General features: G+C 39.1%; 2 protein-coding genes across 2 annotated transcripts in view; both read right to left on the bottom strand.

The window, feature by feature from the left end:
- The window catches only part of LOC309404168 (nesprin-1-like), a gene marked incomplete at both ends in the record, with an annotated part of 124,338 nt that extends 103,200 nt beyond the window's left edge, over positions 1–21,138 (bottom strand). Inside the window, 13 exons of the mRNA XM_081998553.1 lie at positions 5–160; positions 942–1,193; positions 2,519–2,683; positions 6,637–6,780; positions 6,919–7,072; positions 7,960–8,132; positions 9,278–9,442; positions 11,177–11,332; positions 11,663–11,806; positions 13,376–13,558; positions 15,709–15,886; positions 16,808–16,944; positions 20,761–21,138. Of these exons, the coding sequence (XP_081854679.1) occupies positions 5–160; positions 942–1,193; positions 2,519–2,683; positions 6,637–6,780; positions 6,919–7,072; positions 7,960–8,132; positions 9,278–9,442; positions 11,177–11,332; positions 11,663–11,806; positions 13,376–13,558; positions 15,709–15,886; positions 16,808–16,944; positions 20,761–21,138 (2,385 nt within the window). The remainder of the gene's footprint in view (positions 1–4; positions 161–941; positions 1,194–2,518; positions 2,684–6,636; positions 6,781–6,918; positions 7,073–7,959; positions 8,133–9,277; positions 9,443–11,176; positions 11,333–11,662; positions 11,807–13,375; positions 13,559–15,708; positions 15,887–16,807; positions 16,945–20,760) is intronic.
- A 1,222-nt stretch (positions 21,139–22,360) lies between these two features.
- The window catches only part of LOC309404166 (nesprin-1-like), a gene marked incomplete at its 5' end in the record, with an annotated part of 35,706 nt that continues 31,483 nt past the window's right edge, over positions 22,361–26,583 (bottom strand). The window contains 2 exons of the mRNA XM_081998551.1: positions 22,361–22,666; positions 25,296–25,605. Of these exons, the coding sequence (XP_081854677.1) occupies positions 22,493–22,666; positions 25,296–25,605 (484 nt within the window). The 3' untranslated portion in view covers positions 22,361–22,492. The remainder of the gene's footprint in view (positions 22,667–25,295; positions 25,606–26,583) is intronic.

The raw sequence follows: 26,583 nt of genomic DNA, 5'->3' as shown, positions 1-26,583 counted from the left end.
TTACCAAGACATGAAGAAGAAGAGTTTGGTAGCGAGATGTAAGCTGTGTAGCCTGGCTTCCCATTCTACTTGCAGTGAGACTTTCCTCTAGTATTTGCTGAGCTAATACCCCAACTTCCTCCACATCATCTTTGTAGATTGTAATTTCTTCATGCCACTTCTACAACAAAAGACATTATCCAGCTTATATGACTGATTCAAACATCTTAAACACCACAGGAATCTTTGTAACTAAGACAGGGTATCATTGAAAATAAATACACGATTGTAAACATGGATTTACAACAGGAAAATAAAACAGGATCTGATGAAAGTTTAAGTAATGAATATGCTGAAAGTTTTATCATACTATATGGACTGCATTTCATTACAATAACAGAAATGCAACCTGGACTTCCTATAGAATTTGCCCAAAGTTTTCAAGGTGGCTGTAAAGCATAACCTTGAACCTCTTCAAATCTGCTTCCTCTGTTTATTCAGAACCATGTAATCGCCTTGCAGTGACAAAAGAAGAATTATTACATCAATGCAGAAAAGACTTCACAACACAGTTGGTCACATTTTGCTCCTGTTACCACATTAACACTTTCCCCCTCCAGGATCAGTCTTTGTCCTTAGTTATGCCTTCATGCAGCACAGCGCACATGAATTCCAGATCTCCCTAGGAGATTTCAACATTGGTATAGCCATACCTTTACCAGGAAGCAGGAGGAACCTTGACCCAGAAGGCACAAAACTCTCTTTGATCCACCATTTTAGGCACCACCTCAGAATAAATTGCAATGCTTCCTGTCATTTTCACAGTGCAACCACGAACTGATGCAGAAACCTCACATGGTATTTTGCTTAAGGAATGCCTTAACTACATCCTTTACCTTCATTTGTTGAAGATGCATCTCCTTTGTTGCTCTACCAGACTGCCTCCCAGTCCTGATAGCAACTTTCTCCTCCAGATCTATTAGCCACTCATTAACCTTCTGAAATTTTTTCTCCATTAACCTCAGCCTGCTCACAGTGGCATTTAATTGGCTTCTTGCTTCAGAAAGCCTGTGCTGATAAACTTGCCAATCTTGCCGTAAGGATTCCAGGGCTCGGTCTTCTATCTGGGGAAAGCCCCAGGGAATCACCTCCTCTCTGGCATGGACAGCAGCATTCAATAATGCTTGTCCTTCTGCACAGCGGACCTGCAGCTCCTGTAAAGGCAGAGTTATGGACACATACCCTACATTAACAGCTTGCTTTCACACACGGCAAACAAAGCCCTGGTTCTACTTAAGACAAAAGCAGTTACCTCACGTTATCTAGACACTGCCTTTAGTTATCCATGGTTGAACACGTATTACGATATCTCTAAGATCACCTATGATGGCATGCTCACTTACAAAGCAAACCAAATATCACCATTATTGACAAGTGAATTGAGGAAAATTATTGACAAAGCATGCATTAAATTATTTCCCCTCCTGCTCAGTTTACCATCAGTTCTGAAAGATCAGGTGCCTGAGCTGGCATGGGATGGATGCAATCCATTCAGCACAGCCTTAAATTCAAAACTTTCCAGCTGTGTCAAGCAGACTGCAAGACTGATTCTAGAATTGAATCTGTTTAAAAACAAGGAACAAGGTGAGGCTTCAATCTTTTAAAATAAACCTATTTATTTTTACATATGTTTAAGATATTATTCCAAAATAATTCTTGATACTCTCTTCTGGACATGTGTGGCATTTTCATCTTACTAGAACTTGATTAGAAAGTATGAAGGGATTCAATCTGATTAGAAAACATATCCAGGAAATTACCTTAAAAAAATACAGTTGTGTGTCATCTTAGTTTATATGTGAAATATATATTCAGATTTTGTACAGTAAACTGCAATAACAAGACATATATGCAGAGTCCCTGATCATACAAAGATCTCAGTATCCTGAATAAAGTAGTAAATATTTCTTAACTCAAGTACAGAACTTTTGCTAATTCAACAACAGGTATGAAAGTATTTTAAGTCAGCTTAAAATAATAACTGGGAAATTATTGAAGTTATTACAGGTTCACCCTTCACTGTCACTTAAGTGATACAGTAATAGTCTTCCCACCTCATCATGGGAGCTAGCCTACATGTCTGGAACTGCCTGAAAGTAGACGCCTCTGCACTGTAAGCAACAGAACATGAAAAACCAATGAAAAATAACACTTTTGATATTCTATGAAACACAGGAAAAAGAAGAGGTAGGCCAACATCTAAAATAAATTCAGTACTTGCAAGAAAGCATTAGTATGCCCAGAGATTTTCATTAAAGGCCTGACACTTCCTTCTGGAAATGAGTGACAATGTTTCCACTGACTTTACTAGAACCATTTTTGAGCAGCAAAATACTTTTATATAATGTGACTCCAAGCTGTTCTCAAGACAAAGAGAGAGATTTAATTTTTTGTCAGGTAATTAATATTATTCTGTTATTTTACAAGTAGGATTTTTTAATTATTATTATTTTTACTTAGGATGTCACACATTATGTACCTGTAAGTCTCGGAGTGTTGCCTCCTGTTTCTGGGCATCACCATCAAGATGTGATAAACAGTCGAGTTTTTCCTGTTCCTTCTCCAGCCATACTTCAAAGGCTTTCAGATTTCTTTGGTAGTCTTGATGTAAGTTAAGCAGTCCTTCAGCTTTTGTTACTGCCTCCTGCTTGTTAAAATATTGTCATGGTTAGCCCCAGCCAGCAACTAAGCACCACGCAGCCACTCGCTCACTCCCCCCTCCCCCAGTGGGACGGGGGAGAGAATTGGGGAAAAAACTTGTGGGTTGAGATAAAAACAGTTTAATAGGACAACAAGAGAGAAGGAACCAACAACAACGACAATAATAATACCGACAAAGGAATGTACAAGAACAAGTGATGCCCAATACAGCGATTGCTCACCACCCGGCGATCAATAGCCCGTCCCCGAGCAGCAATTCCCGCCCCCTGGCCAACTCCAGTTTATGTACTGGGCATGACGTCGTATGGTGGGGAATATCTCTTTGGCCGGCCTGGGTCAGCTGTCCTGCTTGTGTCCCCTCCCAGCTTCCCGTGCACCCCCAGCCTGCTCGCTGGCAGGCCAGCACGAGAAGCTGGACTGTCCTTGACAGCTTAGCAACAGCTCAAAACATCAGCACGTTATCAACATTTTCTCATCCCAAATGCAAAACATAGCCTCACACTAGCTTCTGTGAAGAAAACCAGCTCCATCTTGACTGAAACCAGAACAAATATTTACATATATGTATATATATAATCTCTCTCTTAGTGTACCATCAAACCAAGAAAACATAAAACCCAGAATTCCATCAAGGTGAACAGTTTGTATCTGATGCTGAACTTTCCTAGAATTTAAGATTACTTGGATTCAGAGGATGGTTTGATCAATCACAGGGAAAGAGGGCACAAATGTGGGGATACAGATACTTATCCTGAAAGATTCTTCATGTAAGTTTGTGACTTTTGGGATTTGAAATTTTGATGTGGGATCACTTTTAAATAACACCTTAGTGTCTAATAACAAGAGACCTTTTTAATTTTTATACCAATTTAAATTAACTTTACTGAAGTGATTAATGAGAGTATGAGCTTAGAATTTGCATATTTTTTCTTTGCATGAATTTTTTTGCTAATGGATTAATAACCTTCTATTAAGAGTATCTAGTATCTTTAGGTTTCAAACCGAAGTCCTTTACAGGCAGTTCCTACAGAACACAGAGAGAAACAGACTGGAAGTCTTCTGTGTATGTGGGTGAGCAAGTTACAATAATTTCACAACCCAGCACTAAAATATTACCGTATCTGGGGTACAGCAGGAAAGGAGGCATATATTAGCAAAAGTCTAGTCTTTCTAAGTGCAAGGAAAGTGTACTACATGTAATTCACATTCTCTAAGAAATGACGGGAATGGGGAATCAAGTTCAGATGGAGGCAAGACAGGCTGCATGTCAGGGTGGCAGGCTACAGAAGAAAAACACTTTCATAAGCAGCCATGAATTTACCATTTTCTTTACCTATTTCTAACAGGTCTGGATAGTGGGACGAAGGAAGAAAAGAGGAGTGTGATCAATCTCTTAAAAGGCCTGTCCATGCCCAGTAGTGGGAAGAGGGAAAGTGAGACTAGTTCTCTTGCCTCTTGACAGTGGCTGCAGGGCATTACAGGTTCTGGTCTGCTCAGGCTTGGGCCACAAACCCTTGGAGAAACTTGTCAGGTTTCCCACCTGGCCAAAGGATTATTAAAGGATTTGACCATTCCTTACTTTCCAGCTATTTGCTTTGAAATTTTAATTTCTTTCTAAGGGTTAAATGTACTCTTGACACTTAACATCATCACCACAGTTGGGAATGGGGAAGACCAATGTCATCTGTGGTATTAGGTGGGAGGAGAAAGAAGCGATACTTCTTGCTACATAAGGAAAGAGGTACAGAGCTACCATCCATTTCTCATTGCTCCCATGCTATTGCTCAAGCTGAGCAAATACAGGCAGTCTGTATAACTTTGTGCAAGAGAAAAAAGTAAAGGTTAGAGGATCCCTATGTTAACAGGAATACTATGTATTCACTAGCACTTCCCAGGACTTCTCGCTCTGGCAAACCTGAGTTCCTTCACAGAAGGTCCAAAGAAAGACAGTGCACTGCATTCTTTGTAGTTGTGGAAGAGAGTACCACAAACCAATGAATCACTTATGCATTTGGAAAAACTGAATTTTGGCTCTTTGTACAGGACAAACACATCGAGAAAACAAAATTCAATTTTACTACACTACTGCCATGAAGGAAAGTTGCCTGTCTGAGTATACATTGGGCATTATTTAAATACCACAGAAGAATTTGGGTTAACTGGAGATAATCACCTAGCTTTAAATGTATTACCAAGTCTTTTATTTCTTCTTTATCTTTTATCTTACATTAGAACCCATCTTGGTCTTTATCTGTCTATGCTCTAATCTTTTTCCAGATCTACGATATTAACACTTATCAGTAAATGCAGGACTTACCATGCTGGGTCTTTGACATCAGAGTCAGCTTACTTGATAATAAAGTTTGTGTTCAATAGTAAGCTCCTAGAGTTATCAACCATTTGTGAATTACCCGATTTCCTGGCTGCATATCTTGCAAAACATACATTTATGCACATCACAGATTCAGAGATTCTTCCAACTTTTCAGCGACACTGAGAAAAATCGTATCTACACTGAAGTAAATGAGACTTTTGACATGGAATTCCACAGACTATTCACCTGATGATTTTTTCAGATTCAGATTTTTAGGACCTTTCTGAAAAGATCTGAAGCTCCGTAGTAGAGGAAGACAGGTTGATAAATCACTATAATAACTTTCTGTTACATTAAGTTAGCCTTAACCTAACATTAAGCTGTCCCCAAACTTGGGTTTGCGTGGCAAGGTTTTGGTAGTGGGGGAATTGCAGGGGTGGCTTCTGTGAGAAGTTGCTAGAAGCTTCCCTTGTGTTTGAGAGAGCGCCAGTGCCAGCCAGCTCCAAAATGAGCCTGCTGCTGGCCAAAGCTAAGCCCATCAGCGATGGTAGTAGTGCCTATGGGATAACGTATTTCAGAAGGGGAAAAAAAACCAGCACTCAGCATTTGCAGCCAGAGGGGTGAGTGAGAATATATGAAAACAACTCTGCTGACACCAAGGTCAGTGAAGAAGGAAGGAGAAGAGGTGCTCCAGGTGCCAGAGCAGAGATTCCCTTGCAGCCCATGGTGAAGACCATGGTGAGGCAGGCTGTCCCCCTGCAGCCCACTGAGGTCCACAGTGGAGCAGATATCCACCTGCAGCCCAGGGAGGACCCCACGCTGGAGCAGGTGGATGCCTGAAGGAGACTGTGACCCTGTGGGAAGCCTGCAATGGAGCAGGCTCCTGGCAGGACCTGTGGACCCATGGAGACAGGAGCCCAGGCTGGAGCAGGCTTGCTGGCAGGACTTGTGACCCTGTGGGGAACCCACACTGGAGCAGTCTGTTCCTGAAGGACGGCACCCCATGGGGAGACACAGGCTGGAGCAGTTCATGAAGAACTGCAGCCTGTGGGAAGGACTCATGCTGGAGAAGTTCGTGGAGGACTGTCTCCCATGGGAGGGACCCCATGCTGGAACAGGGGAAGTATGAGGAGTCCTCCCCCTGAGGAGGAAGGAACGGCAGAGACAACGTGTGGTGAACTGACCACAATGCCCATTCCCCATTCCCCTGTGCTGCAAGGTGGAGAGGTAGAAGAGAATTCAGGAGCAAAGTTGAGCCCAGGAAGAAGAGAGGGGGAAGGTGTTTTAAGATTTGGGTTTATTTCTCATTATCCTACTCTGATTTTGATTGGCAATAAATTAAACTAATTTCCCAAAGTTGAGTCTGTTTTGCCCATGACAATAATTGCTGAATGGTCTCTCCCTGTCCTTATCTCGACCCACAAGCTTCTCATTATGTTTTCTCTCCCCTGTCCAGCTGAGGAGGGGGAGTGATAGAGAAGCTTTGGTAGTCACCTGGTGTCCAGCCATGGTCAACCCACCACAACCCCTCATTTAACTGTAAAATAAATGACCAATGAAGATATTCTCTTTTTCCTTGTTGCCAACAAAACAAGAGGGAGTGCTATAAAGAAAAGCTGTACCCTTGTTCTGTCTTGGAGGAACTTATACCGCTCCTGAAGGTCCTGGAGTTCAAGCTGAGTGACATAGTGCTCAGCCATCCCACTTCCTTTCACTTCAATTGTCTCCAACAGGCTGCTGTGACTCAACACCTCTTCACTCAGTAGCTGCAAAACAGAAAGAGAACACACTTATGAACGGGCAGCATTAAAACAAGACCACAGATTAATCTTGCAGTTATTCAGCCTTTTTATTGCTTATAAGGTGATATGGGCTTGTTGCTGTTTGTTGTAAAGTAAACACACCTTTGCTTTGCTGAGGGCAGCTGTTTTTTCCCTCAGTTCAGCATATTGCCGTTCAGAAGCATTCATACTTGCTTCTACTTTATCCATCCAGCTGGAAAACTGACGAACATCATCCTGGTAACTTGTCCATTTGGAGAGAGCTCCTTCCAGTTGACTGTAATTTAAAAATACACATTTGTTGTGACAGTGGAGGTTTTCATGCAATTTAAGCAGTGAGATACAGTCATATACAGTTATTCTAGGCTATATTTATAAGAAATATGTATCACAACTTAGGCAGTCTGAGACAGAGCTGCTAAAGCCCTATAGGTTTTAACTAGAAGCACTGTTTGGCTGATAAAGAGAAATTAAGTTTTCCAAACTTGGAATATTAAGGAGGTAAGCTATACAGCTAGCTGATGTTTTCTAGCTTTAGTAAATAAAATATAACTGAAAGCATAAAGGTCCAGAATCAGAAATTTTCCGTCCTTTTGCATACATTCGAAAGTTGCAGCATTCTAATGTTTAATTAGCTTTGTTGTTTTAAATTGAAATATTTGCAGCTAATGATGCTTCACCAAAGAAGGATGCATTTTTCCCCTGTATTTCTTTATTCTATCACTTTGAGCATCACTATGGGACACTGTAATTATAGCACCTCCTGTGAAATGCTAGCAATCAGAAAACCAGAGAGGATCTTGATAGAGCAAGATTAAGACAAGCACATTAATGTCTGTGACAAGATCTTCTCATTGCTGTGAACAACTGAAGGCATCAAGTGCAACTCAAAGTAAAATTTACAAGATTATGAGCATGGAATCCACTTTTAAGAGTATATTGACAATAAGCGTTAACAAAGTTTAGATCCCTCACAGTTTCCTCCCCTTTTTCTAGTTCAAATGAATACATCACTTAAGGTCTCTAGACCTGCAATGTTAGGCACATGCAGTCATTTTATATGAATTTGACTCTTATAATAATAAAACTCTGGGAATTCACTTCTCAAAAATTTTGACAGTCCTTTATTGCTAAGCATCATTCTGCACCTTATGCCCTTTTTACCTTTTGCACTGAATACAAGCAGACAGAAGAGAAGCCCAGCTGTCCTTGAGGGTTTGCAACTGCCGTTCAATCACTGGTACTCCCTCCAAAGAAGTATTTTGCAGAACAGATTCTCCTCTTGTCAGAACCATTTTCATTTGGATTTCTTTTTCTTGTTTCACTGCTAGCAGTCCCTAAAAAGTGAGCGGAAATTGTTCTACTTTTATCATTAATGGGCATGAGTATAGTAATGGGCTTTACTGGAAGATGAGCTGATCAAATTTAGCAGCTTGTACAAACAGTCAATTGGAAGAGGGAGAACGGGGTTCACAGCTAGGCTTCACAAGGAAAAAGTGACTTTCAAAGGGCCGTTTAAAAAATCTTAGTTGACAGGGAAGTTTTCATGGAATCTGTGTATGTTCTTACAGCATATCAGAGAAGGTACTGTTGGGTGGAAAAGCTGACATTCCAAAGGGAATGTAATTTAGATGGAAAACAGGAGGACTCATTCATGGAGAAAACAAAATGTGATGATAAAGCTCTTCTACAGGGCTGAAATACAGTTCTAGAACTCTAGGATCTATTTGCAACACAAAGGTACCAACATATAAACTCAGTAGAATATCAGCAACATCAGCTTAGAGACTTCAGCTCCTGGAGCCGCACGGTTGCAAACTAGCAGGTTCTAACACTATGCAAAGTCATGAAAATCCTGAAGGTACAAACCTGAAAGACTCAACAAACAAAAGGCAAAACATAATTCTAGTATTTTGCTTCAATCTCTTACTTTTTGATGTATCCTTATAATTTTGGGGACTTGTCCATATTTTGAACATGGCTCAACATCTGAGACATCAATAACGTGAAAAGTATTGTTTTCCACGTATTGCTCTTACCATCTTTTGTGCAGCGGTATCAATAGATGCTATTTTCTTAACTGTAGTCACCATTTTAAAAGTAAACAATTATAAGAAAATCTGTTCTGAATCATCCATATGACCTGTAAGATCTAGGAAATAATACATTAAACTAACAGAAGTGAATATCCTACTTCTTCCATTTAACCTTCAGCAGCCAGACAACATCTTTTGAGTTTTTTAAGAAATTGCATATGTGCAGTTTTCTGTGTCATAAAGGTCCCTATAACCGTCTTAGAGAAAACTTCTAATTATGAGCTCTCTCCTCTATGAAAAGAGTTATTTTGGAGCAAATTGAAAATTGGTGTGTGAATGACAACAGTTGTTACACTAATATGCAACAACTAACGTAAGGTACCCTATATTTGCATTCTTCTTACAGATCTAAAAAGAGCAGGTTTTGGAGTATATTGTTTCCATACCTCTAACTTTAACATCCGGCTGTCCAGAACACTCTTGTCTGCAGTGGGATGACAGTAGGAATCCAGCATGTGAACTGCATCAGCCACCCAGTCCTGGAGGTCCTTGACACTGTGTGAGAACCGCTGGTGCTCTGCTACGACCCTATCCATTCTGGAAACTTTCTCCTGCAATTCATACAGCAATTAGCACCAGCAGCTATTCAAAGGATTGATTATTCCCTGTATCTATTGACTTTAGAATGAGTGTCAAACTATATTCAGAAATTCTCTTCATACACTGATAATTACAAGTACACTTACTTGAGCATGGAATGAATTTTGCATACACACATACACACGCGTTTGTTTAATATACAAATTAAAATTTCAGAAATGCTGGTTTTTGTTTTCTAAATGTAAAGCTTCATTGAATATGTCTCCTCTCATCCAAAGTAAATGAGTTTTCTGGTTTTGCTTTTTCTTAAACATCTGGTAAATCATACCTCAACTCCATTTCACTGCTGCAACTGAAGATAACTTGTTAAATCTGTCAATGCACAAGACAGATTTAAGCCTCTGAAGCTATGCCACTGCAGCAACATTACTTTGTTGATACTTGGAAAAGAAAGACCCGTTTTCCTCAATGACTCCCATTGGCATAATGATTCTTCTGAAAAATTACTGACACTCATACGAATCAAAAATAAATGCTCAAGTCACATTCCTAAAAGGCCTGAAGTGAACAGGAATACAGAGCAGGGTGTATTTCACATGGTGACAGAGAACTAAAGTCAAGCCACAGAAACAGGCTTAGGAAGGATCTTTCTCAAGCATCCATGGCTATCCAAAGAATTTCAGAATTTCTCTCATAGGCTGGATCATACGTATCTTCTGCTTCAGACTCCTTCTTCTCATCCTGAAATCTCCTACAAGTTCTGTCCACATAAGCCAGAGCTAGTAACTCATGCATCTCTCCCTTTCTCATTTTGCAGTCATGAAAATTTATTATGGCCGTGTATAAAATAATTTTCATTAAGTCATACAGCTCTAGATATCCTTCATAATTTTTATTTCCACAGAAAAAGTAGAAATTAACAAGGTAGCAATTGCCCAAACATACATAAATACTTTCTGAGTTGAATTGTCATGCCATAACATATTTCCTACATCCTTAATTATTCTCATTACTACAGTAACTATAAGCCTAATTCCATATCAAGCCTCCTTCATGACTGGAACTTTTTGAAAAATAACAGTCCTAACACAAAGACCTTCTGATCTGTTTACACAATAGAAATAATAGAACTATTAAATGGTGAAGTGTGCCAAGTACCACCTGGCAAAGCAGAGTTAGGTTAAACTCTCAGCTCCTAGCCTGATGCTTTAGAGTATGGCCTATGCCTCCCCTTGAACCCTCAAAAGCAGACTAAGGGGTAATTTTTTGGGAAGACCAACCTACTAGTTTTAGATGAAGATGCTTACTTTGCAAATAATTAATCATTATTATATGATGCAATGAAGTAATAACTTTTCTGCATTCTGTATTTTCTAAAAAAAAAAAAAAAACTCCCCTAAGTTTTGAAAAATACTTCTTTCAGGTGCCACTTATTACAAAACTAAAATGTCTTCAATGCTTGAAATAATAAAAATCAAACCTGATTATTGTATAATCAGCTGGTGTTTACTTTTTAATCAAAACATATTAAAAAAAATAAAAATTACAATTCCATTTTGTTGAAAGTCCATGGAATTATCCAGGCCCTTACTTCCCACTCTTTAAAGCTAGTGTGAAAGACAAGATAGCTCAGACATACCACAGAGCAGACAAGCAAGATAACTGCAGTGTTTCACATGTCAGTTTTCTTTTTCCCCACATACTTAAAATGAACTGCTTAAAAGCACATACACTGAGTGCATTACCTTTGTCAGATTGCTTAGAGTAAGATATTGAGAAGACAACTGAGACACTCTGCGCATAAAGCTTTTGCTGACAGCTTGCTCTTCCCACAGCTGCTGAGCTTTCTCTTTTAGCCCGTTGAGCTGATGCTCGTGGCAGCTTATTTCCTCGAGGACAGACTGTAAAGCACAAGCACGTTAATATTGAGAGTGGGTGCAAGAAAGCAGGAAATACAGAAGCACGAAGGCCCAATGAAAAACAGAAATGACATATGGCAAGCTTGCTGAGAAAGGCACACCATACAGCTACAGCAATGAAGCAGCATGTCGTAAGAAATGTGGAGATGCAAAACCTGATGGAACAGGATCATCAACAGCAATCCTTGAAAACAGTTCTCATCTTACTCAGAGGTCAGGATGCTAGAATGATCAAGCTTTTGTAAGGGATCAACAAGGTTAGGAGGACGAGACAGGAAAGTCTGTCTGCGTTAAAAAGGCTTATAAGGTCACCTGCAACTTTTGTTGTTCTCTCCTCTTGGAAGGAAGATCATGGAGCCGACTGCTGCTTCCTTGTACAATCTTCTCTGTTGTGGTCAGCCACTCCTGCAGAGGCTCAGCAGTTGCTTCAAAGTCCTTCATCTGGATTTTTAAGTTCTGGAAGACATGCACAAATCTATCAATGGCCCCACTGCACTGGGCATAACTTTAATGCACAACAGACAGATCAAGCATACAAAGAGGATATACAATTGCAGCCAAATACTACACAACTCTTCAAATAAATTATACTAGCTCTGCTCCTTGCTATCCCACAAACAGACACTGAAAGAAAAGCCTGAGAGAGAACCTCTTTAAAAGACAAAACAGAGGCAACAATGTAGGATAAGTCTACACAGTTGAGGGGTGACTGAAGCAAATTTCCTCTTAACTGAACGCTTTACAGAACTTACGAGCTTTGACTCAGTGTGTGTCTAACTTGCATAGCTAAGGCAGTCTGAAGAAAGGCTAATCTGGGATATGAGTTACCTGACATTTGACTGCAGTCATTCACACTAACCCCTCCTTAAATGGGCTGCCACTATTCCTAGGTGATGTATGACTAAGTTCAACTCAATCCTGGGGATCATTTCTGATTATAACCAAAATTTTACACTAAAAAAGAAAACATATAAAAACATGTGCATAAAGGCATATGTGGGCATTCCTTCAGTGCCTGCATATTTTTCTTGTAGGCTTATTCTGCATGATTAAAAAAAGAGCATCTGAAACAACTCATATGGAATAGAAACCTGAACAGCATAGTTCCTGTGCCCTAGTTATTTCTATTCCCGTCTGTTTTAGTTCTCTTTTTAGCTATAGCTTTATCACTTAAGTACTTAAATTAAACATCAGAATGAAAAAATTAGTGTATGATACTAAAAAATGTTTGGCTCAAAAAGATCAACCTCTAAGGACATCCTCTTCCCATGGCAACCCTGAGATGAAGAAAGGTAAGTCCTTGCTACCTGAGAATTTTCTTTGAAAGGCTTTTGTACACAATGTATTAAATGTATTTAAACTTCTCAGGTGGCTAGGCAGCACTGGTTTGAAACAGGAATGCCTAGGAACTTTAATTCTCCTATGCTATGCAGGGAGTTCCAGCTAAGACCTTTAGACCTTAAAGCCTATGCCTTAAAAAAGATTTTTTTTTTTTTTTAAGGTATTCACCTTCTTGTGTTGATTGAATTCCGAGTTCTGAATACAGAAAGTCACTGGGGTTTATTTAAACAGTTGCTCAAAGAAATCATTAGATTTCACCAGTTTGCAATGAGAGGCATTTACCCACTGTACTGGGACTATTCAATCAGCAACAGTGTCAGAAATCTGTGCTAAAACAGTCCTTAAAAAAGAAAATGTGTTTTAGTAATCCAGTACATTTGATGAAACTCATGTTAATGAATTTGAGCAACCGCTGTCTTTGCTACAAAGACTTTGCTTTGCTACTCTGAACACCACCCTGCTACACTGAAACACTCCACTTAAGTGGAATCAGGTTGTAAGGAAAGAAGTAAACAAAAGTAACATGTAAGCAGAAGAATGAGACTTCATGAAAACAGGTATTTATTAGTTCTGTCGCATCATAAACACTTACAGCTATATAGAATATCTGAGCTGCACTGCTTGAAACAAAAAACAAAGAAGAAATTTAGATCAAATCTTTCCCCACTGTGACTGGTTCAATACCTCCAATGCAGATTCCTTCTGGTGGAGGGTGGTGATAAATTTTTTCCAATCTTCTTTAGCAGTAGCAGATTTGTCCCGGATAACTTTAGCCTTTTCTTTTGGTAAAACAGAGCACAGCAGTTCTCCTTTGGATGCTACCAGGTTTAGTTTTTGTTGCCCATTCTCACTTTCCGATAAAAATTCCTAAGAATAGTAATAAAAGAAGCTAATTGGTGAACTTCAGGTCCCAGTAAAGGTCAATGGCAAGCTCCCAGAAAATTTAACAAGGATAAGAGTTTATTGTTTCTGCTCATTAACATAGTAACTCATCTTTCGGTACATTCCATTTTAAAATTGTTCATATTTATGGGATTTAGGGCCAACAGTTACTTAATCCAGAAATGGCATGCATTTAAATAATCTATATGTTAAGATTCTAAGACTACCTGTATGTTCTGCATTTCACGAGACAATTACTGGTCATTTAGTTGGTATTATACTTCTTTAAATCTCCATGGTACAGAAAGTGGTAGCAGTTTCATTTTGGGAAACCAGTATCCTGGCACAGGTAACAGCAAGAGACGGGGCCCATTCTGAGGCACGCACAGGACCAAAGCCTTGCCCACGGATGACAGCCACACTGGACTGCCAACAAGCGCGTTGGGGTGTGGACTGAAGCCTAGACCCTGAGCAATGTCCAAGCTGTGTGATTTATCCCTCTGCATCCTTAACTTACCCTCCCTCTTCGGAAGTACTTTTCTTCATGGCAATCTTGCACAATGCTGGTGTGCAAGAAGTTTATGGAAAAATATGTGTGCAAGAGTGATACAGAAATGTAAGGAAACAGCCAGATTTTTAAATTCCAATGTACTGGCATTGGAATTTAAATTACTGTAATTATTAAAAGACTTATTTAATTAATAATTATTTAAATTACTAATTAATAATTATTTAAATTACTGTAATTATTAAAAGACTTTGTGAGCATTTAGGACTCAAAGGAATTAGCAGTCTTAAATATCAATATTTAAAACTGTTACTATCATGATTATGTGATACACAAATAGTTTTATATCCAGAATCATAAGGTTACATCCGTGTCCAGAAGTAACAGGCTTGATACAAAAATTACTAAGACAGGTTCTGCTCTGTGTTACACTAGAGATCTTAGTAGAGAATGCAAAGGGTCTGTTAGCTTTGAGACACTTAGTTCAAGTTCTGCCTATATTAAAATCAAAGATATAATTGCCTTGTGACAATCATGTCAAATGTGGTAACAGACAGAACATTAACTTCTAACAAAAATAAAATGTTAAGTTTATACAGATTACCCAGACATCTCTAGAAGTTCTAAAGCAGTTACCACACATGAAAAAAGTTTATTTCATCTAAAGCAGCTTTCAGGGAGGAGGAGAACAAAGCAAGGTCTTATGCTATGAAGCAGCTGCAGTGATAAATAAAAAAAAAAAATCTTAACCACTGTTGGGGAAAAAAAGCCACCTTGCTAAAGCTCTTATATTTAATGTCAAAAACTACAAGGATTTTTTTCCCCTGGTATTTCCTCTAAACATATTCTCATTTTGGGGTAGTCAAAGATTTGATATATTAATACAGTATTGTTTATGATTTTAAGTAAACCATTTAAGCAAGGGAAAGTGAATTTAATAAGAGGAGGAGGAAATGATTTGGGTTTTGGTATTTTCTGAGAAACTGATATGAATTTCTTTTATTATCCTATCTAACTGAAGGTTTAACAGTCTCATGATGTAATTCTCATTCCCCTATTTTCAGTTAAAATTATAGTTATATTCTATTCATAAAAGTATTTCTTTCACTTGCTTTACTAAAATAAACTTTTAATTGGCATTCCCTTCCACAGAGTTGTTGGGGCTTGTTTTAGCTTTATGTGAAAAATATACTTTTAAAATGTATGCAGTGTGAGCAGGCATTTTAACTCTGTTGCACTAGAAGGGCTCTACTTTCATATATCAGGAAAAATATTTACATAACTTCAAAATCATTCCAGGTACTATGTCTCGATTCTGATATTATTCTGATTTTACAGTACTCTCCTACTTTAAAAATATATCTTTTTCCTTTTGTAAAAAAAAGAAACACATGGAAAACTACTATGGGAGACAGTGACTACATACAAACTCTAGCCCAACAGTTAAACTAAACAAACCAGATTAAAAAGAAAAAGATAAGTGTTTATTTCCTCGTAATTAGTCACCTTTACTGTTAACAATAACAACACTAACAAAAAATAGTAATTAACCAAACAATTCAATCTGAGCTTTATATGAAACTGATTGGGACTCCCTTAGACTAATATGTTACTGCTATAGAGTTACCTGTATTTTCTGCAGACTTGCTGAAGCTTCACCAATATTTTGAGGCACGTCAAAGCATTTGGCTGTGGTGACTTTTGCGTTGACCAGCCACTGCTGGAAGTCCCTGAAAGCTGTCTGAAATCTCTGCTGCAAGATCTGCTCTTTGTTCTGACATCCTTTTGAAGCTTGCAGGCAGAGGCTGGGTTTATCACATCAGGGAAGAATAAGAGAGCAAGGGAGGGAGAGAGGGAAGGCAGGACTCTGTTAGGTGAAATGCTATTACTTAGTTCTCCGAAATACAACAGTAAGGTTAGGTTAACCTGGATTCCTCCTACCAACTTTTAACTGAGGCACCAGGAAATTCATTAGAAGCTTTCAGTTCTTAACAGTGAAGCCTGTAAATTGAGACATAACTGTCATGGATCTGACAGGTATAGCAAGTGTTTCCAAAGAGCAACTCGGCGCACCTAAGCATGAACAGTTTCTGCAAGCCCCTTTCTCTCTCTAGAGACAGTACGTGGAACTACAGTGATCACAATTCTAACTTCTGTGGCTCAATTAAGTTCGTAATGTTAGAAGGGATCAAGCTGGGTCATCATACCCTTCTTCTGCAGCTACAGAAGCCAAAAGCTATAACTCCCTGCAAGAGACAACAGAATCTTGTGTCTGAAATGCAAGTGTCACACTCCCAAATAAATCAGCTAGAGTGACCTGAGCAAACACTAGCTCTCCTGTTTCACGGAACCAGCCAAAGAAGAGTAAACTGAATGACAAAATTAAGAAAAAGATCTTAAATAGCTGGTATAGCTTGCTCCTCCTTCAGACAAATAAACCACAGTGCTACCTCACAGTTTCTTACAAGGATTCCTCCTACAATAGGTCAGGTGTGGGTATATATTAGCTTCAGCTAAGTTTAGTGGCATAGCCTGGGTTTTAGGAAAAAAACCAACAAATTGCTACATTTTACAACCCCTATTGATACCAAAATCAAAATAATTATTCTAATCATTGTATACCTGTTTCTAATTCTAAAATCATAATTAACAGTTCCCTAAAAGACAGCTCACGCCCACACACACTCACATGGGATTGATTAATTATAAACAAGATGAATGTGTACCTGTTGTACTCCTTAATCAACCCTGAAACTTTCGAAGAATGAGTACTCAAATCTCTGGAAAATCTACAAAGATCATTTAGCTGAGTTTTGATCTCATCTGTCATATGTTCAGACTTTAACAGAGCATCCAATGTTTCCTGTTAAAACAAAACAAATGAACAACATTGGTGAGTAAATTACAATAAGTAAATAAATAATGTGAATCAAAATTTATCAGAATTTAAATTCAACTTAATTTATGATCTATTGTACATTCACTTTCAAGAGTATTTTAGCAGTCAAACCTACAGAAGCTTAGTTGAAATTATGAGCTTCTAGAGACCAAATTTCTGGAAGCCTCAACTTTCTTAGCTCAAAATGTTCTCAAAGAACAGTTTAAGATATAAATTTCATTTTAATAAATGACCTATGATATTGTCAGTTAGCTGTACACATATAAAAGTACATACAATTAGGGAATAGCAAATAATATATGTTTATATAAATATAATTAGCCTTTTGGCTTGAGTTTAGCATGTTCCAATAAAAACTGTTTTGAGCTGTATCCAAAAATTAATTTATGCACAAAGCTTTTAACAGCTTCAACTCTTCCACAGAGAGCTGTGAAAGTACAGCTGCTCACAGTCCTGTGAGATTAAATGGGTTACTGCCTGTCATTGCTGCACTGGAAAGACTCTTGCTTCGGAGAGAGCTAAGCCAAAAGCGTTTTTTTTTGTTGGCTTAGCTTACGTCACTGGGAGAGGTGTGATAACCACTCCAACAAAAACAGTCCTTGTTGATGTCCACAGCATCTCAACTGCAGAATCCTGCCAGTTACTCCAGCATAATGAGAAGTGCAGACTTGGCTCCTTGTCTCACTAGAAACTAAATTCTTCAGGCATTCCTCTTAAACTACCGGGGGAAAAGACAATCTTCAAGCTAGTTACATTCACCACAGCAGAGGTTCTGCAGTGCAAGCAGGCCAGAGTATTTGGCATGTATAGATTAGTTTGGCTAAATCTAACTGCCAATCTGGAAGAAATGCACAATATAAAATTAAGAAACAGATCATGTGACAGTGAAGACATGTTTGAACAGGGACATGGAAGTGGGACAAAGTAGTCCCCAAATCATGTTTCTGAATATATAAAATAAGGGATGAGTGACTGAAAATATACATAGTAAACAGTTTGTAATAATCTATCAGCACAAAACTGAATGTTCCAGAAAGGCACAAATGATGTAGATGAAAATATATGCAGAAGGTTTTCAAAATATCACAATCTACGTTACAGAGATAAAAATGCTCACTGAGTAGATTTTTCACTGTAAAGTATTAACTAACTCTGCAATAAACAGATAACCCTTTATGTAAATCAAAAGTAAAAAGAAATATTATTAAGGATCTATCAAGCCAATCAACAGACTTGGTAAGAACAAACAGCAAATGGACAAAAGCCAGGGATTCAGCTCATTTGTCTGCCACTCACAAGCAACTGTGTTTGCTTCATATCCCTTTTCCTGAAAGTCTGCAGAGCTATGAAATGAATTTAAGATCCTTTTCTGAATTTAAGATTCTTTTTAGTACCTGAACTGCCAGGAAGAAAAACCACAACAATCCATTTTGAGAAAAATAAAACTACAAGCATGCGTTGGCTATGAGTAACAGCAGTTTAGACCATAATCACAGTTTGATTATATTAACATTACTGAAATCTTTTTTCATTTATAGATCACAGGGAATCCCTGTAAAATTAAGTCTAGAAACACTTCAGATGTATTATGAGTACAAACTTTCATGTGTTCTTGTGAGTATGAAAAAAATATTTTGCTACAGCAGATTTTCAGGACTCCTCTGATTTACTTATTCATGCTCTTATTATGGACTTTATCTGCTTTGAGTCACTCATACACCAGAAATCTGTTCAACCGTAATTAAAAGATACTTGAAATAGTCACACTGCCAGTTTGTTTTGATGCCATATAAAGTAGCATTTGAACTTAGTAATTATGTAATAGCAATGATGCTTAGAAAAAAATGTAAACTAATTACTTTTTGTTTATCTTACGTTATGTTAAACTACACACAGGACTTTTTTGAAAGCATTAAGAATAACAACACAATGGCTGTTACTTAAACACAGGATGTCACAAATTGTGTAGGGCAGGAATCACCATAATGAAATACTAACAGCTTTTTTTTTTTTTGGTAAAGAAAACATGTCCTAAGAGTAGCACAGGGTTACAATTGCCTGTTTTCAATGAAATTTTTCAGTTTTAAATAACCTACCTCAATAAATACTAAAAGATTATTCTGATAGACATACAGCCTTAGGCATAACATATTAACAAACAGGAACATTCACTTGCAAAACAGAGTACATTTAAGTATGGTATATTTTCATACAGAAGCACTGCTAGCACTGTTGCAGCCACTTGGATTTAATTTTTAACCTGACAATTACCAAAATAATTTGCCGAATTCCACGTGCAAGATCTGTTGCTCTTACGTTGCACATACCTAAAGAAAAAGAGCTTGGATACAACAGAATAACAGAGTGAGCTTGGTAATTCTGAGAATTAGGAAATGCATTTTTAATTCATGGCCATGGTTTACATGGCAACAGAATCACTGTGAGACAATGGAAATGGAAAGCTGCAGTGCTATTTTACATTCACAATAGGACCTATCCCTGGGGTGCAGAAATGGAAGGATTACTGTCACATTTCCTCTAACCGTAAATAAAATTACATAGTGTATAGCAAGCCTTGAGGTTCCTCTGCATTTTCCTCATTAGCCAAAGTTTACAACTGTCTAATCTAAATAAAGTGTTGTTACATAGAGCTACAGTACATACACAGTATATATACTACTAATAAAAGCAATATCCTTTGAACTTGGTACTTCTCCAATTATAAATTAAAAAATGTCTAGCAAGTGTTGCTGTATGTTGATGATGATTCCATGTCCTTTCCTTTTTAAAAACATATAAACATGGAAGACTCTGTGTATTTGCACCCTTATTTGCTCCAGTGTAACGTCAGCTTTGTTACTCCTACAGATATGTACTGGCACTCAAGCAAGCAGGTTCCATAGATCTGTGTCAGGCCAATTCTGTGAAAGAGAAAGCCACAGAAATAACTTCGCACAGACATCGGAGGAGGAGATTTATAATCTCGGTTCAAAGAGAAGGTGTTCTGAAGTTTTTTTGAGTATTTCTTCAGCCAAGGGGTCAGAAAGCAGGCATCACACACCTCTCCTCCTCTACGGAACTGCTTTATTGCAACACTACCCTGAATGGGAAATACTCGATCTCTTCTCAACAGCTGTGATTCACAGTAGTTGAGATATATACGAACATATATCTTGATTGTTGTGAAAACATATATATATTTATAAATAATGTGTGTCTGTGTCATACGTACATGAGGAATTTTTTGCTAGAAGACAATCAGGAACAGAAACAACCTCTCTCTCTCTGAATTCCACTACATTCAACAGCAAAGCAATTAGCAACTATACCTAAGGATACTTCAAGAAATGGAAGTTTCCTGACAAATTATAAGTAAGAAATGGTTCCAGCTGCTACTTGGCTTTTAGGAAACGCTTCACATCTCTCTGAGCAAGTGCTGCTCTCGCTTGAGACACGAGCGACCTGGAAGAGAAGTTCAGAGCGGGCATGCCAGTTCCCGCACTTTCTCAGAGGCAAGCCCGGCTTTGGCCGTCTGAGATCCAGGCAGCGGTTGCTAAGCCTCGCACAACACTGAGGAGAGAAACGACTTCTGTAAACACTGCTTTGCTACGATTACAGTCACAAAAAAAGGCCGGGAAGTTGTGATTTCATATAAATATTTTTCACCGAAACATTTTATTATTTTCTACTGGATAGTCCCGCTTGGCAGAAGTTTTCTGCCCGCAGTTAACCAAACACCTACAACCCAAAAGCCGCCAGGAAGAAGAGATGGGACCTTACTTTCTCCTTGCGCCAGCTTTCCGCGACCTCGGCGTCGGTGCAGCGGTTGTCGAGGGGGGCCAGGCTCTGTGTCCAGGCGGCCAGCAGCGCGCCGAACCGCTGCGCGACCTCCTCCAGCTGCGCGGCCTGCGCCGCAAACTCCCGCTCCGAGAGGGCCCTCTGGCTCAGCACGTCCCGCAGGCCGCGTTGGCTCCGGAAGGCGCTCTCTTCCCACTGCTCCCAGTCCGACTGCAGGGCCTGCATCTCGGCGGCCAGGAGCTGGCACCCGCCGGCGGTCGTGCCGCGCTTCGCGGCCGGAGCCAGCGTCTCCACCCGGCCGAGGCGGCCCGCACCGATCTGGCGGGACTCCACCAGCTCCTGCAAAGGCGACATTGCCATGGTAACCCGCAGAGCCGCCGCCGGAGGGGGGTGGAGGGCGGGGGGGGGCGCCCAAGCCGGGGGCAGCGCGGGGCGCGGCCCGCACCGGGCAGCGGCGGCGCCTTTAGGGCAGGCAGGCTGCGAAACGCGGCCGCAGGACGGGTGAAAGTAAAACTCAAGCCCAGATGAGTGACTTTACATCCACGACTTTCCATAAAGCCGACAAAGATGCCGGCTTTACGTGGATTAAACAGCGCTTCTGAACCTTTCGGGGGCTTGGGGGAGAAAGCACTCCTTTCAGATGCTGACAGTATTGTCGGGGTTAGGTGTGGAAAATGACAATGCTGTTGTGATCTTTTACGTAAGAAACACTGGTACATAGCTGCTCATAGCAGTTTTAAGAATGCAAGCGTGCTGCTCAGAAAAAGCAGTTTACAGCCTACCCATGCCATAATTGGTTGCACATGTCTGTCTTTTTTTTCAGAAGCGAATTCTTTCTACAGTGTCCTATTTCAATCTTGCACGTGCTACAAAGGAACTTTGGGGTTTTCAGCTTAAGAAGCTGGAGAATATTAATATCATCCCAATCACTGCATGCCAGAGTAATGTTAGTTATACCGTTGTTAGCAGTTTCTAGCTTGTAAGACTATCTCCTCCTCCCTTCCCCATTTTATACATGGGGAGTGTTGAGCACAAAGGAGACTGAAAACTATCCAAGAGTGTACAACAAATCTGTGATTTGGTCTTGGGTATCCTGAGTCTTCATCTAGTAGTCTGTTCACTGGCCCACTCCCTCATGTTTAGGAGCAGAGTAAAATGCTGCTAAAGTGATTATCTGACCATAAACATCAGGCACAAGCAAAACATGGTCTGCTTTAAACATTCCTGAGTGCAACATTAACTTGCTTAGGCACTCAAATGACTAGGCATAGATGCCAAGGTAAGGAGACTATACATGGGGAGGCAACCCGTACATTTCTACCGTGTTTGGGGAGAACAATCCTTGCACTGCTTTATGCATCTCCATTTCATGCAAAGCCGAAATGGTTGTTTCTGACTGATTCAGGCAACTCTGCTCATGGAGAAAGCATATTTGGTGATGTGGACAGAGTAGTATTCATTAATCAGCTAAGCCACATTCTTCTGTGATGCCACTGGGCTTCCGCTCTTGCAAATTGTTTCCATGTGTGCTGTGGCTAACTCAGGTCTGATTGTACTTTTACTCCATCAGTTTAACACGGGAAGGGAGGAGAAAACAAAACATAGCCTGAAAGCCTCCTGAAATGTAATCACCACTTCAAATACACAAAGCGCAAGTTTTTTGCTCTGGCCTACTTTAGAGCATAGAATCACAAATGAAATCATGAAAGCAAACTTATCTTACATTAATTTTGGCCAGCTTTTTCTGTACAGTTGATGTATCTCCAGATGCATCTGACCAGCGGTGCAGCTCTTCTTTTGCAGAATGGAGCCAGTCTGTGAATTCATGCACAGCATCAAGGTATAGCAAATGATCCTTCACAATATCTTCCACTTTCCTCATTTTCTCCTATCATTCAGATAAAAAAAAAAAAAAAGACCATTAAAGTACTGAAATACTGTCTTGGCTTTAAGCATGCAGTGGTCTAGAGCACTGTTCTGACTCTATAGTATCCATTTGAATGCTGAATAGAGCGCAGCTTATAGCAGCAGAACACAGTGCTACACTGCACAAGGTTTGGTTTAGGTTGGTCTGGACAGGCATGTTCTGCTAGAGCAAAAGATGAAGAAGCCTTCTGAAAATGTATGCAAAAATGTACTTTAATACATCCTTTAACACAAAATGTATTGTTTAATAGATATCAAGGCTGCAGCTGTGCAACTCTGGCACGCTTTTCCCCAATACCCCCTGGAGAGGGCCTTACAGATCACGCATGAGACATCCCAGGGGGGCACCAAATCTCTATAAATGCTGAGCAGAGTCACAGGGATGTCCCATACAAAGACCACAAAGGAGGACTTCTGCTGTTCAAAAGTGCAAGAGGTTCTTATGGTGCCAAGTCCCATTTTAAACGCCAGATCAGAAGTGGTGGCTGTCCCCAGCCACCTGCCTTGCCACCCTGGAGGGTCCTTTCCCTGACACAGGCAAACAAGAGCTTCATGGCTCCTCTTAGCGTTTTAATGTAAGCTTAAAGTGGGGCCAGTTTACCTTACTACGAAAAGGTGAAATAGTGTACTGGTACAGATTAGTCTTTGGTTTGGCTGGGTAGATTTGTTCTTATGTTCTGAAGAGCTAACACTCAGGAATGTTTATCCAAACTAACCAAAAGTGAACTGAGATAACCAAATAACTTTTTAGCTCTGTGTGGGTACTCTAGATCTAAGCGTCCTTAAATCGGTGCCAGAATAAACCACTTATGAATTAAACTCCAGTTATTTTAATTTTGAATAACTCAGCATTCAACTAATGCTTTAAAAAAGTATGTTAGATTAGTAAGCCCTACTGTTCTCTCTGAAAATAATCATCACAATTTCTCAGAATGTGTCAGACCAACTAGACAATGGATGATTACTAGCTTAACAAAGATGACCTAAAGTAAATCCTGAAAGTTTTTATATCTTAATGCATTTTGTGCAACAACAGAGTAAGAAAACGTCCACATGTGCCCGACTCAATAAAATAGATAGTTCCCTAGGAAAGCAAAAGAGCCCCAAGGTGACCATGCACCTCTGTTCACTTTGATCACACCAAAATATAGCACCAGTGTATGGAGGAGAGTGGAGGCAAAATGCAACTTTTATTTGGTCTCTTCTGGTGACAATGGCTTCTACCAGTTGCAGTCAGTGCTGTTCTCTCTCAAGAGAAGGTCTGCAAAGCTTTCTTGCTTAATTACATTTATTGATGCATATTGATTTTAGGGTAAACACTGCCATGCTCACTTATGATACTCCTTTCACACAAGTTTAAAAGCATTGTATTGAGTGAGTCAGTAATCTTGGTATCGTTCCAGATTTAACGCTGCTGAAAGAAGCAGAGTTAGACAAGGATGAAACTGTACTGATTGTCTAGAAACCAGATTCATAGCTTACTATTTCCAGTAAAAAAAAAAAAGAGCGCAGTAGTTCATTATAAAACCAAAACAGTGTGTGACAAGATAGTAATTGCAGACTAGATACATTGGAGAGGGCTCTTATACCTATGGTCTATGTTTAAAGCAATAAAACAGTGACAATACTAATGTATCTTATCCCCAAAATTAAAAAAACAAATCCAAAACCAAACTGCATGATTCCACATAATGGCTTTCCTTTATCAAATTTAGTAAGAAAAATGCAGATTTTTTACTGAAGAAGTAAATTTTCATGCCCTAGATTTAACATTTTTCCTAAGAGATAATTTATTATATCTACCACTTATTTGTTTTACTCTGGTACTATTTTTATATAGACTATAGATTAATTACCTACAGGCCATCAGCACTATTCTCAATACATGAAAACCTGAATCACACTTCCATCAGATTACTGAATTTATATACAGTGTTTACTTCAGCCTCACATTAGCCCAATATTATGCGGCCTCCTCCTGATGCAAACTTTCCCATTAGCTGAGAAGGTAGAGAAAATAAACTCAGAGCTAGCATGGTGATCTGGTTGGCAGAAGGTCTCAGTGAGCTCACGTATCTTTCCTTAGAAATCAGACAGAATACCCGTATAGCACGTGCAGTGCTTGGTGGCTTGAAACACCACAAAATATGGGCATATATCTTTCTGACAATAGGATTTCTCTTTCTGACAATATGTTTTCTGCTCAGGGAGGCATTTCATTCTTCCCATTCAAGGGGATAAAAAAAAAGTGCTAAGAATGAATGTAAAAGAATTAGATGAAAATAAATCTGTAAGAATGTCAGAAATATTGTTGTATATATATGAAACTAGGAATAAACTATATGCCCTTCACTTTTCAAAAATCATAACCATACTGATTTCAATTCCCAATACCTATTTTGCATCCAAGGGAATTTTAGTAAACTACACCCACCTTTTTTGTTAGACTCAACCATAACAAAAGGCAAGACTATTCAAACACAGTCAATCCTTTAGTTACTAAAAAACTATGAAAATTAAAGTTTTAGCCTTATATACAGATGTTTAAACATTTTACTTACTTGAAATGGAGACCTTTGCCTTTATCTTACCTTGGCTACAGTTGTGATGTCATTAAACTGTATTTTTAGTTCTTCTTGAGCTGCTTCTCCAAAAGATTTATCCTCTGTTTTTTCATACAGTTCCACAGCTTTTTCAATGAGTTGCTGTAAATCACCAGAGTGATCCTCTATCTCAGAAACAATAGCCTGGAAGTGATCCAGCTGAGCAAACTTCTCCTTCAGACCAATCTGTGGTTCTAAAGGCTGTTCCACTTTGTGATCCAGTTTCTCTAACCACTGTTCCAGCTGGTTTTTCCTTTCCAGATATTCATTCCACTGGCTAATGACAGACTCTAGGCAGCTTATATTAAAAGAAACATACACAGTACAGATAAGAACTTTTGAAAAGTCTGAAAAAAGAGTTTACTTATACCTTAATTTTTACACAGTCTGTAGCCATATATAATATGTTTAAAATATGCTTTTTCTTCCATCTTGCTTTATTTTTCTATGTCAACTTACATCCAAGCTAGTTTAGAATTTCTGTGTTCTTTGGGCTGCTCTGTATAACCTGATACAACTGCTTCCCTATTACAGGTTACATGAGCAATCTGTCTGTCTCAGACTAACGAAAAGCACATTTCAGTGTCTGTCTAGCAAAGTAAAATACAGAGCGTTGCTGGAGTTCTTTATGATCAGAGTAACAAAATGTACAGCAGACTATGAAATTACTGACAATTAAGAGATATTCTGGCAAGTTTTGGAAGAAAAAAAAAAAATCAGTTACATATAGTCCCACTTACAATCTGTAAGAAATACTCTCTTCTGTTACATATTGCTCCTCCCAGCAGATAAACAGATTTCTCTGGGATTTGTGTTGAGGAACATAATTCTTATTCCACTGGACTTAATGATAGAAATGAGTGTGGTAAGGATTTAATTCAAAATGTAACAGTCTAGCCTAATCTAAATAATATTTTATGACAAAAATTGTGTGAAATTGGAGTGAAATCTTAAAGGCAGCCCATTATAGTTTTCTCATATAATTGTATTACAATTTTGGAATAAGTAAGAAAGTGGCACCACTGTCAGTTCAAAAACTCCAATTTACATATATCATGGCTCCCACCACTGGCAGCTGATATTTAGGACCCAGATACCCTAGCGCTCAGATTATCTACAATGCAGATCTATGACCTTTCTGATGCAGAGAAAACTTTGTTCTCATTAGAGAACTAAGGAAGTAGGATCATGCAGAAGTTCACCAAGGGCCCATTTCTATCTGGTAATGACTGGGATGACGGAAAAGAGTGCTTGTAAAACCCACAGCTGACAGCAA

This window comes from Phaethon aethereus (assembly GCF_964289735.1).
Source record: "Phaethon aethereus genome assembly, chromosome: 3".
Lineage (NCBI taxonomy): Eukaryota > Metazoa > Chordata > Aves > Phaethontiformes > Phaethontidae > Phaethon > Phaethon aethereus.
Note: the sequence above shows the minus strand (reverse complement) of the source record. Positions and strands in the feature narration are given on the sequence as shown.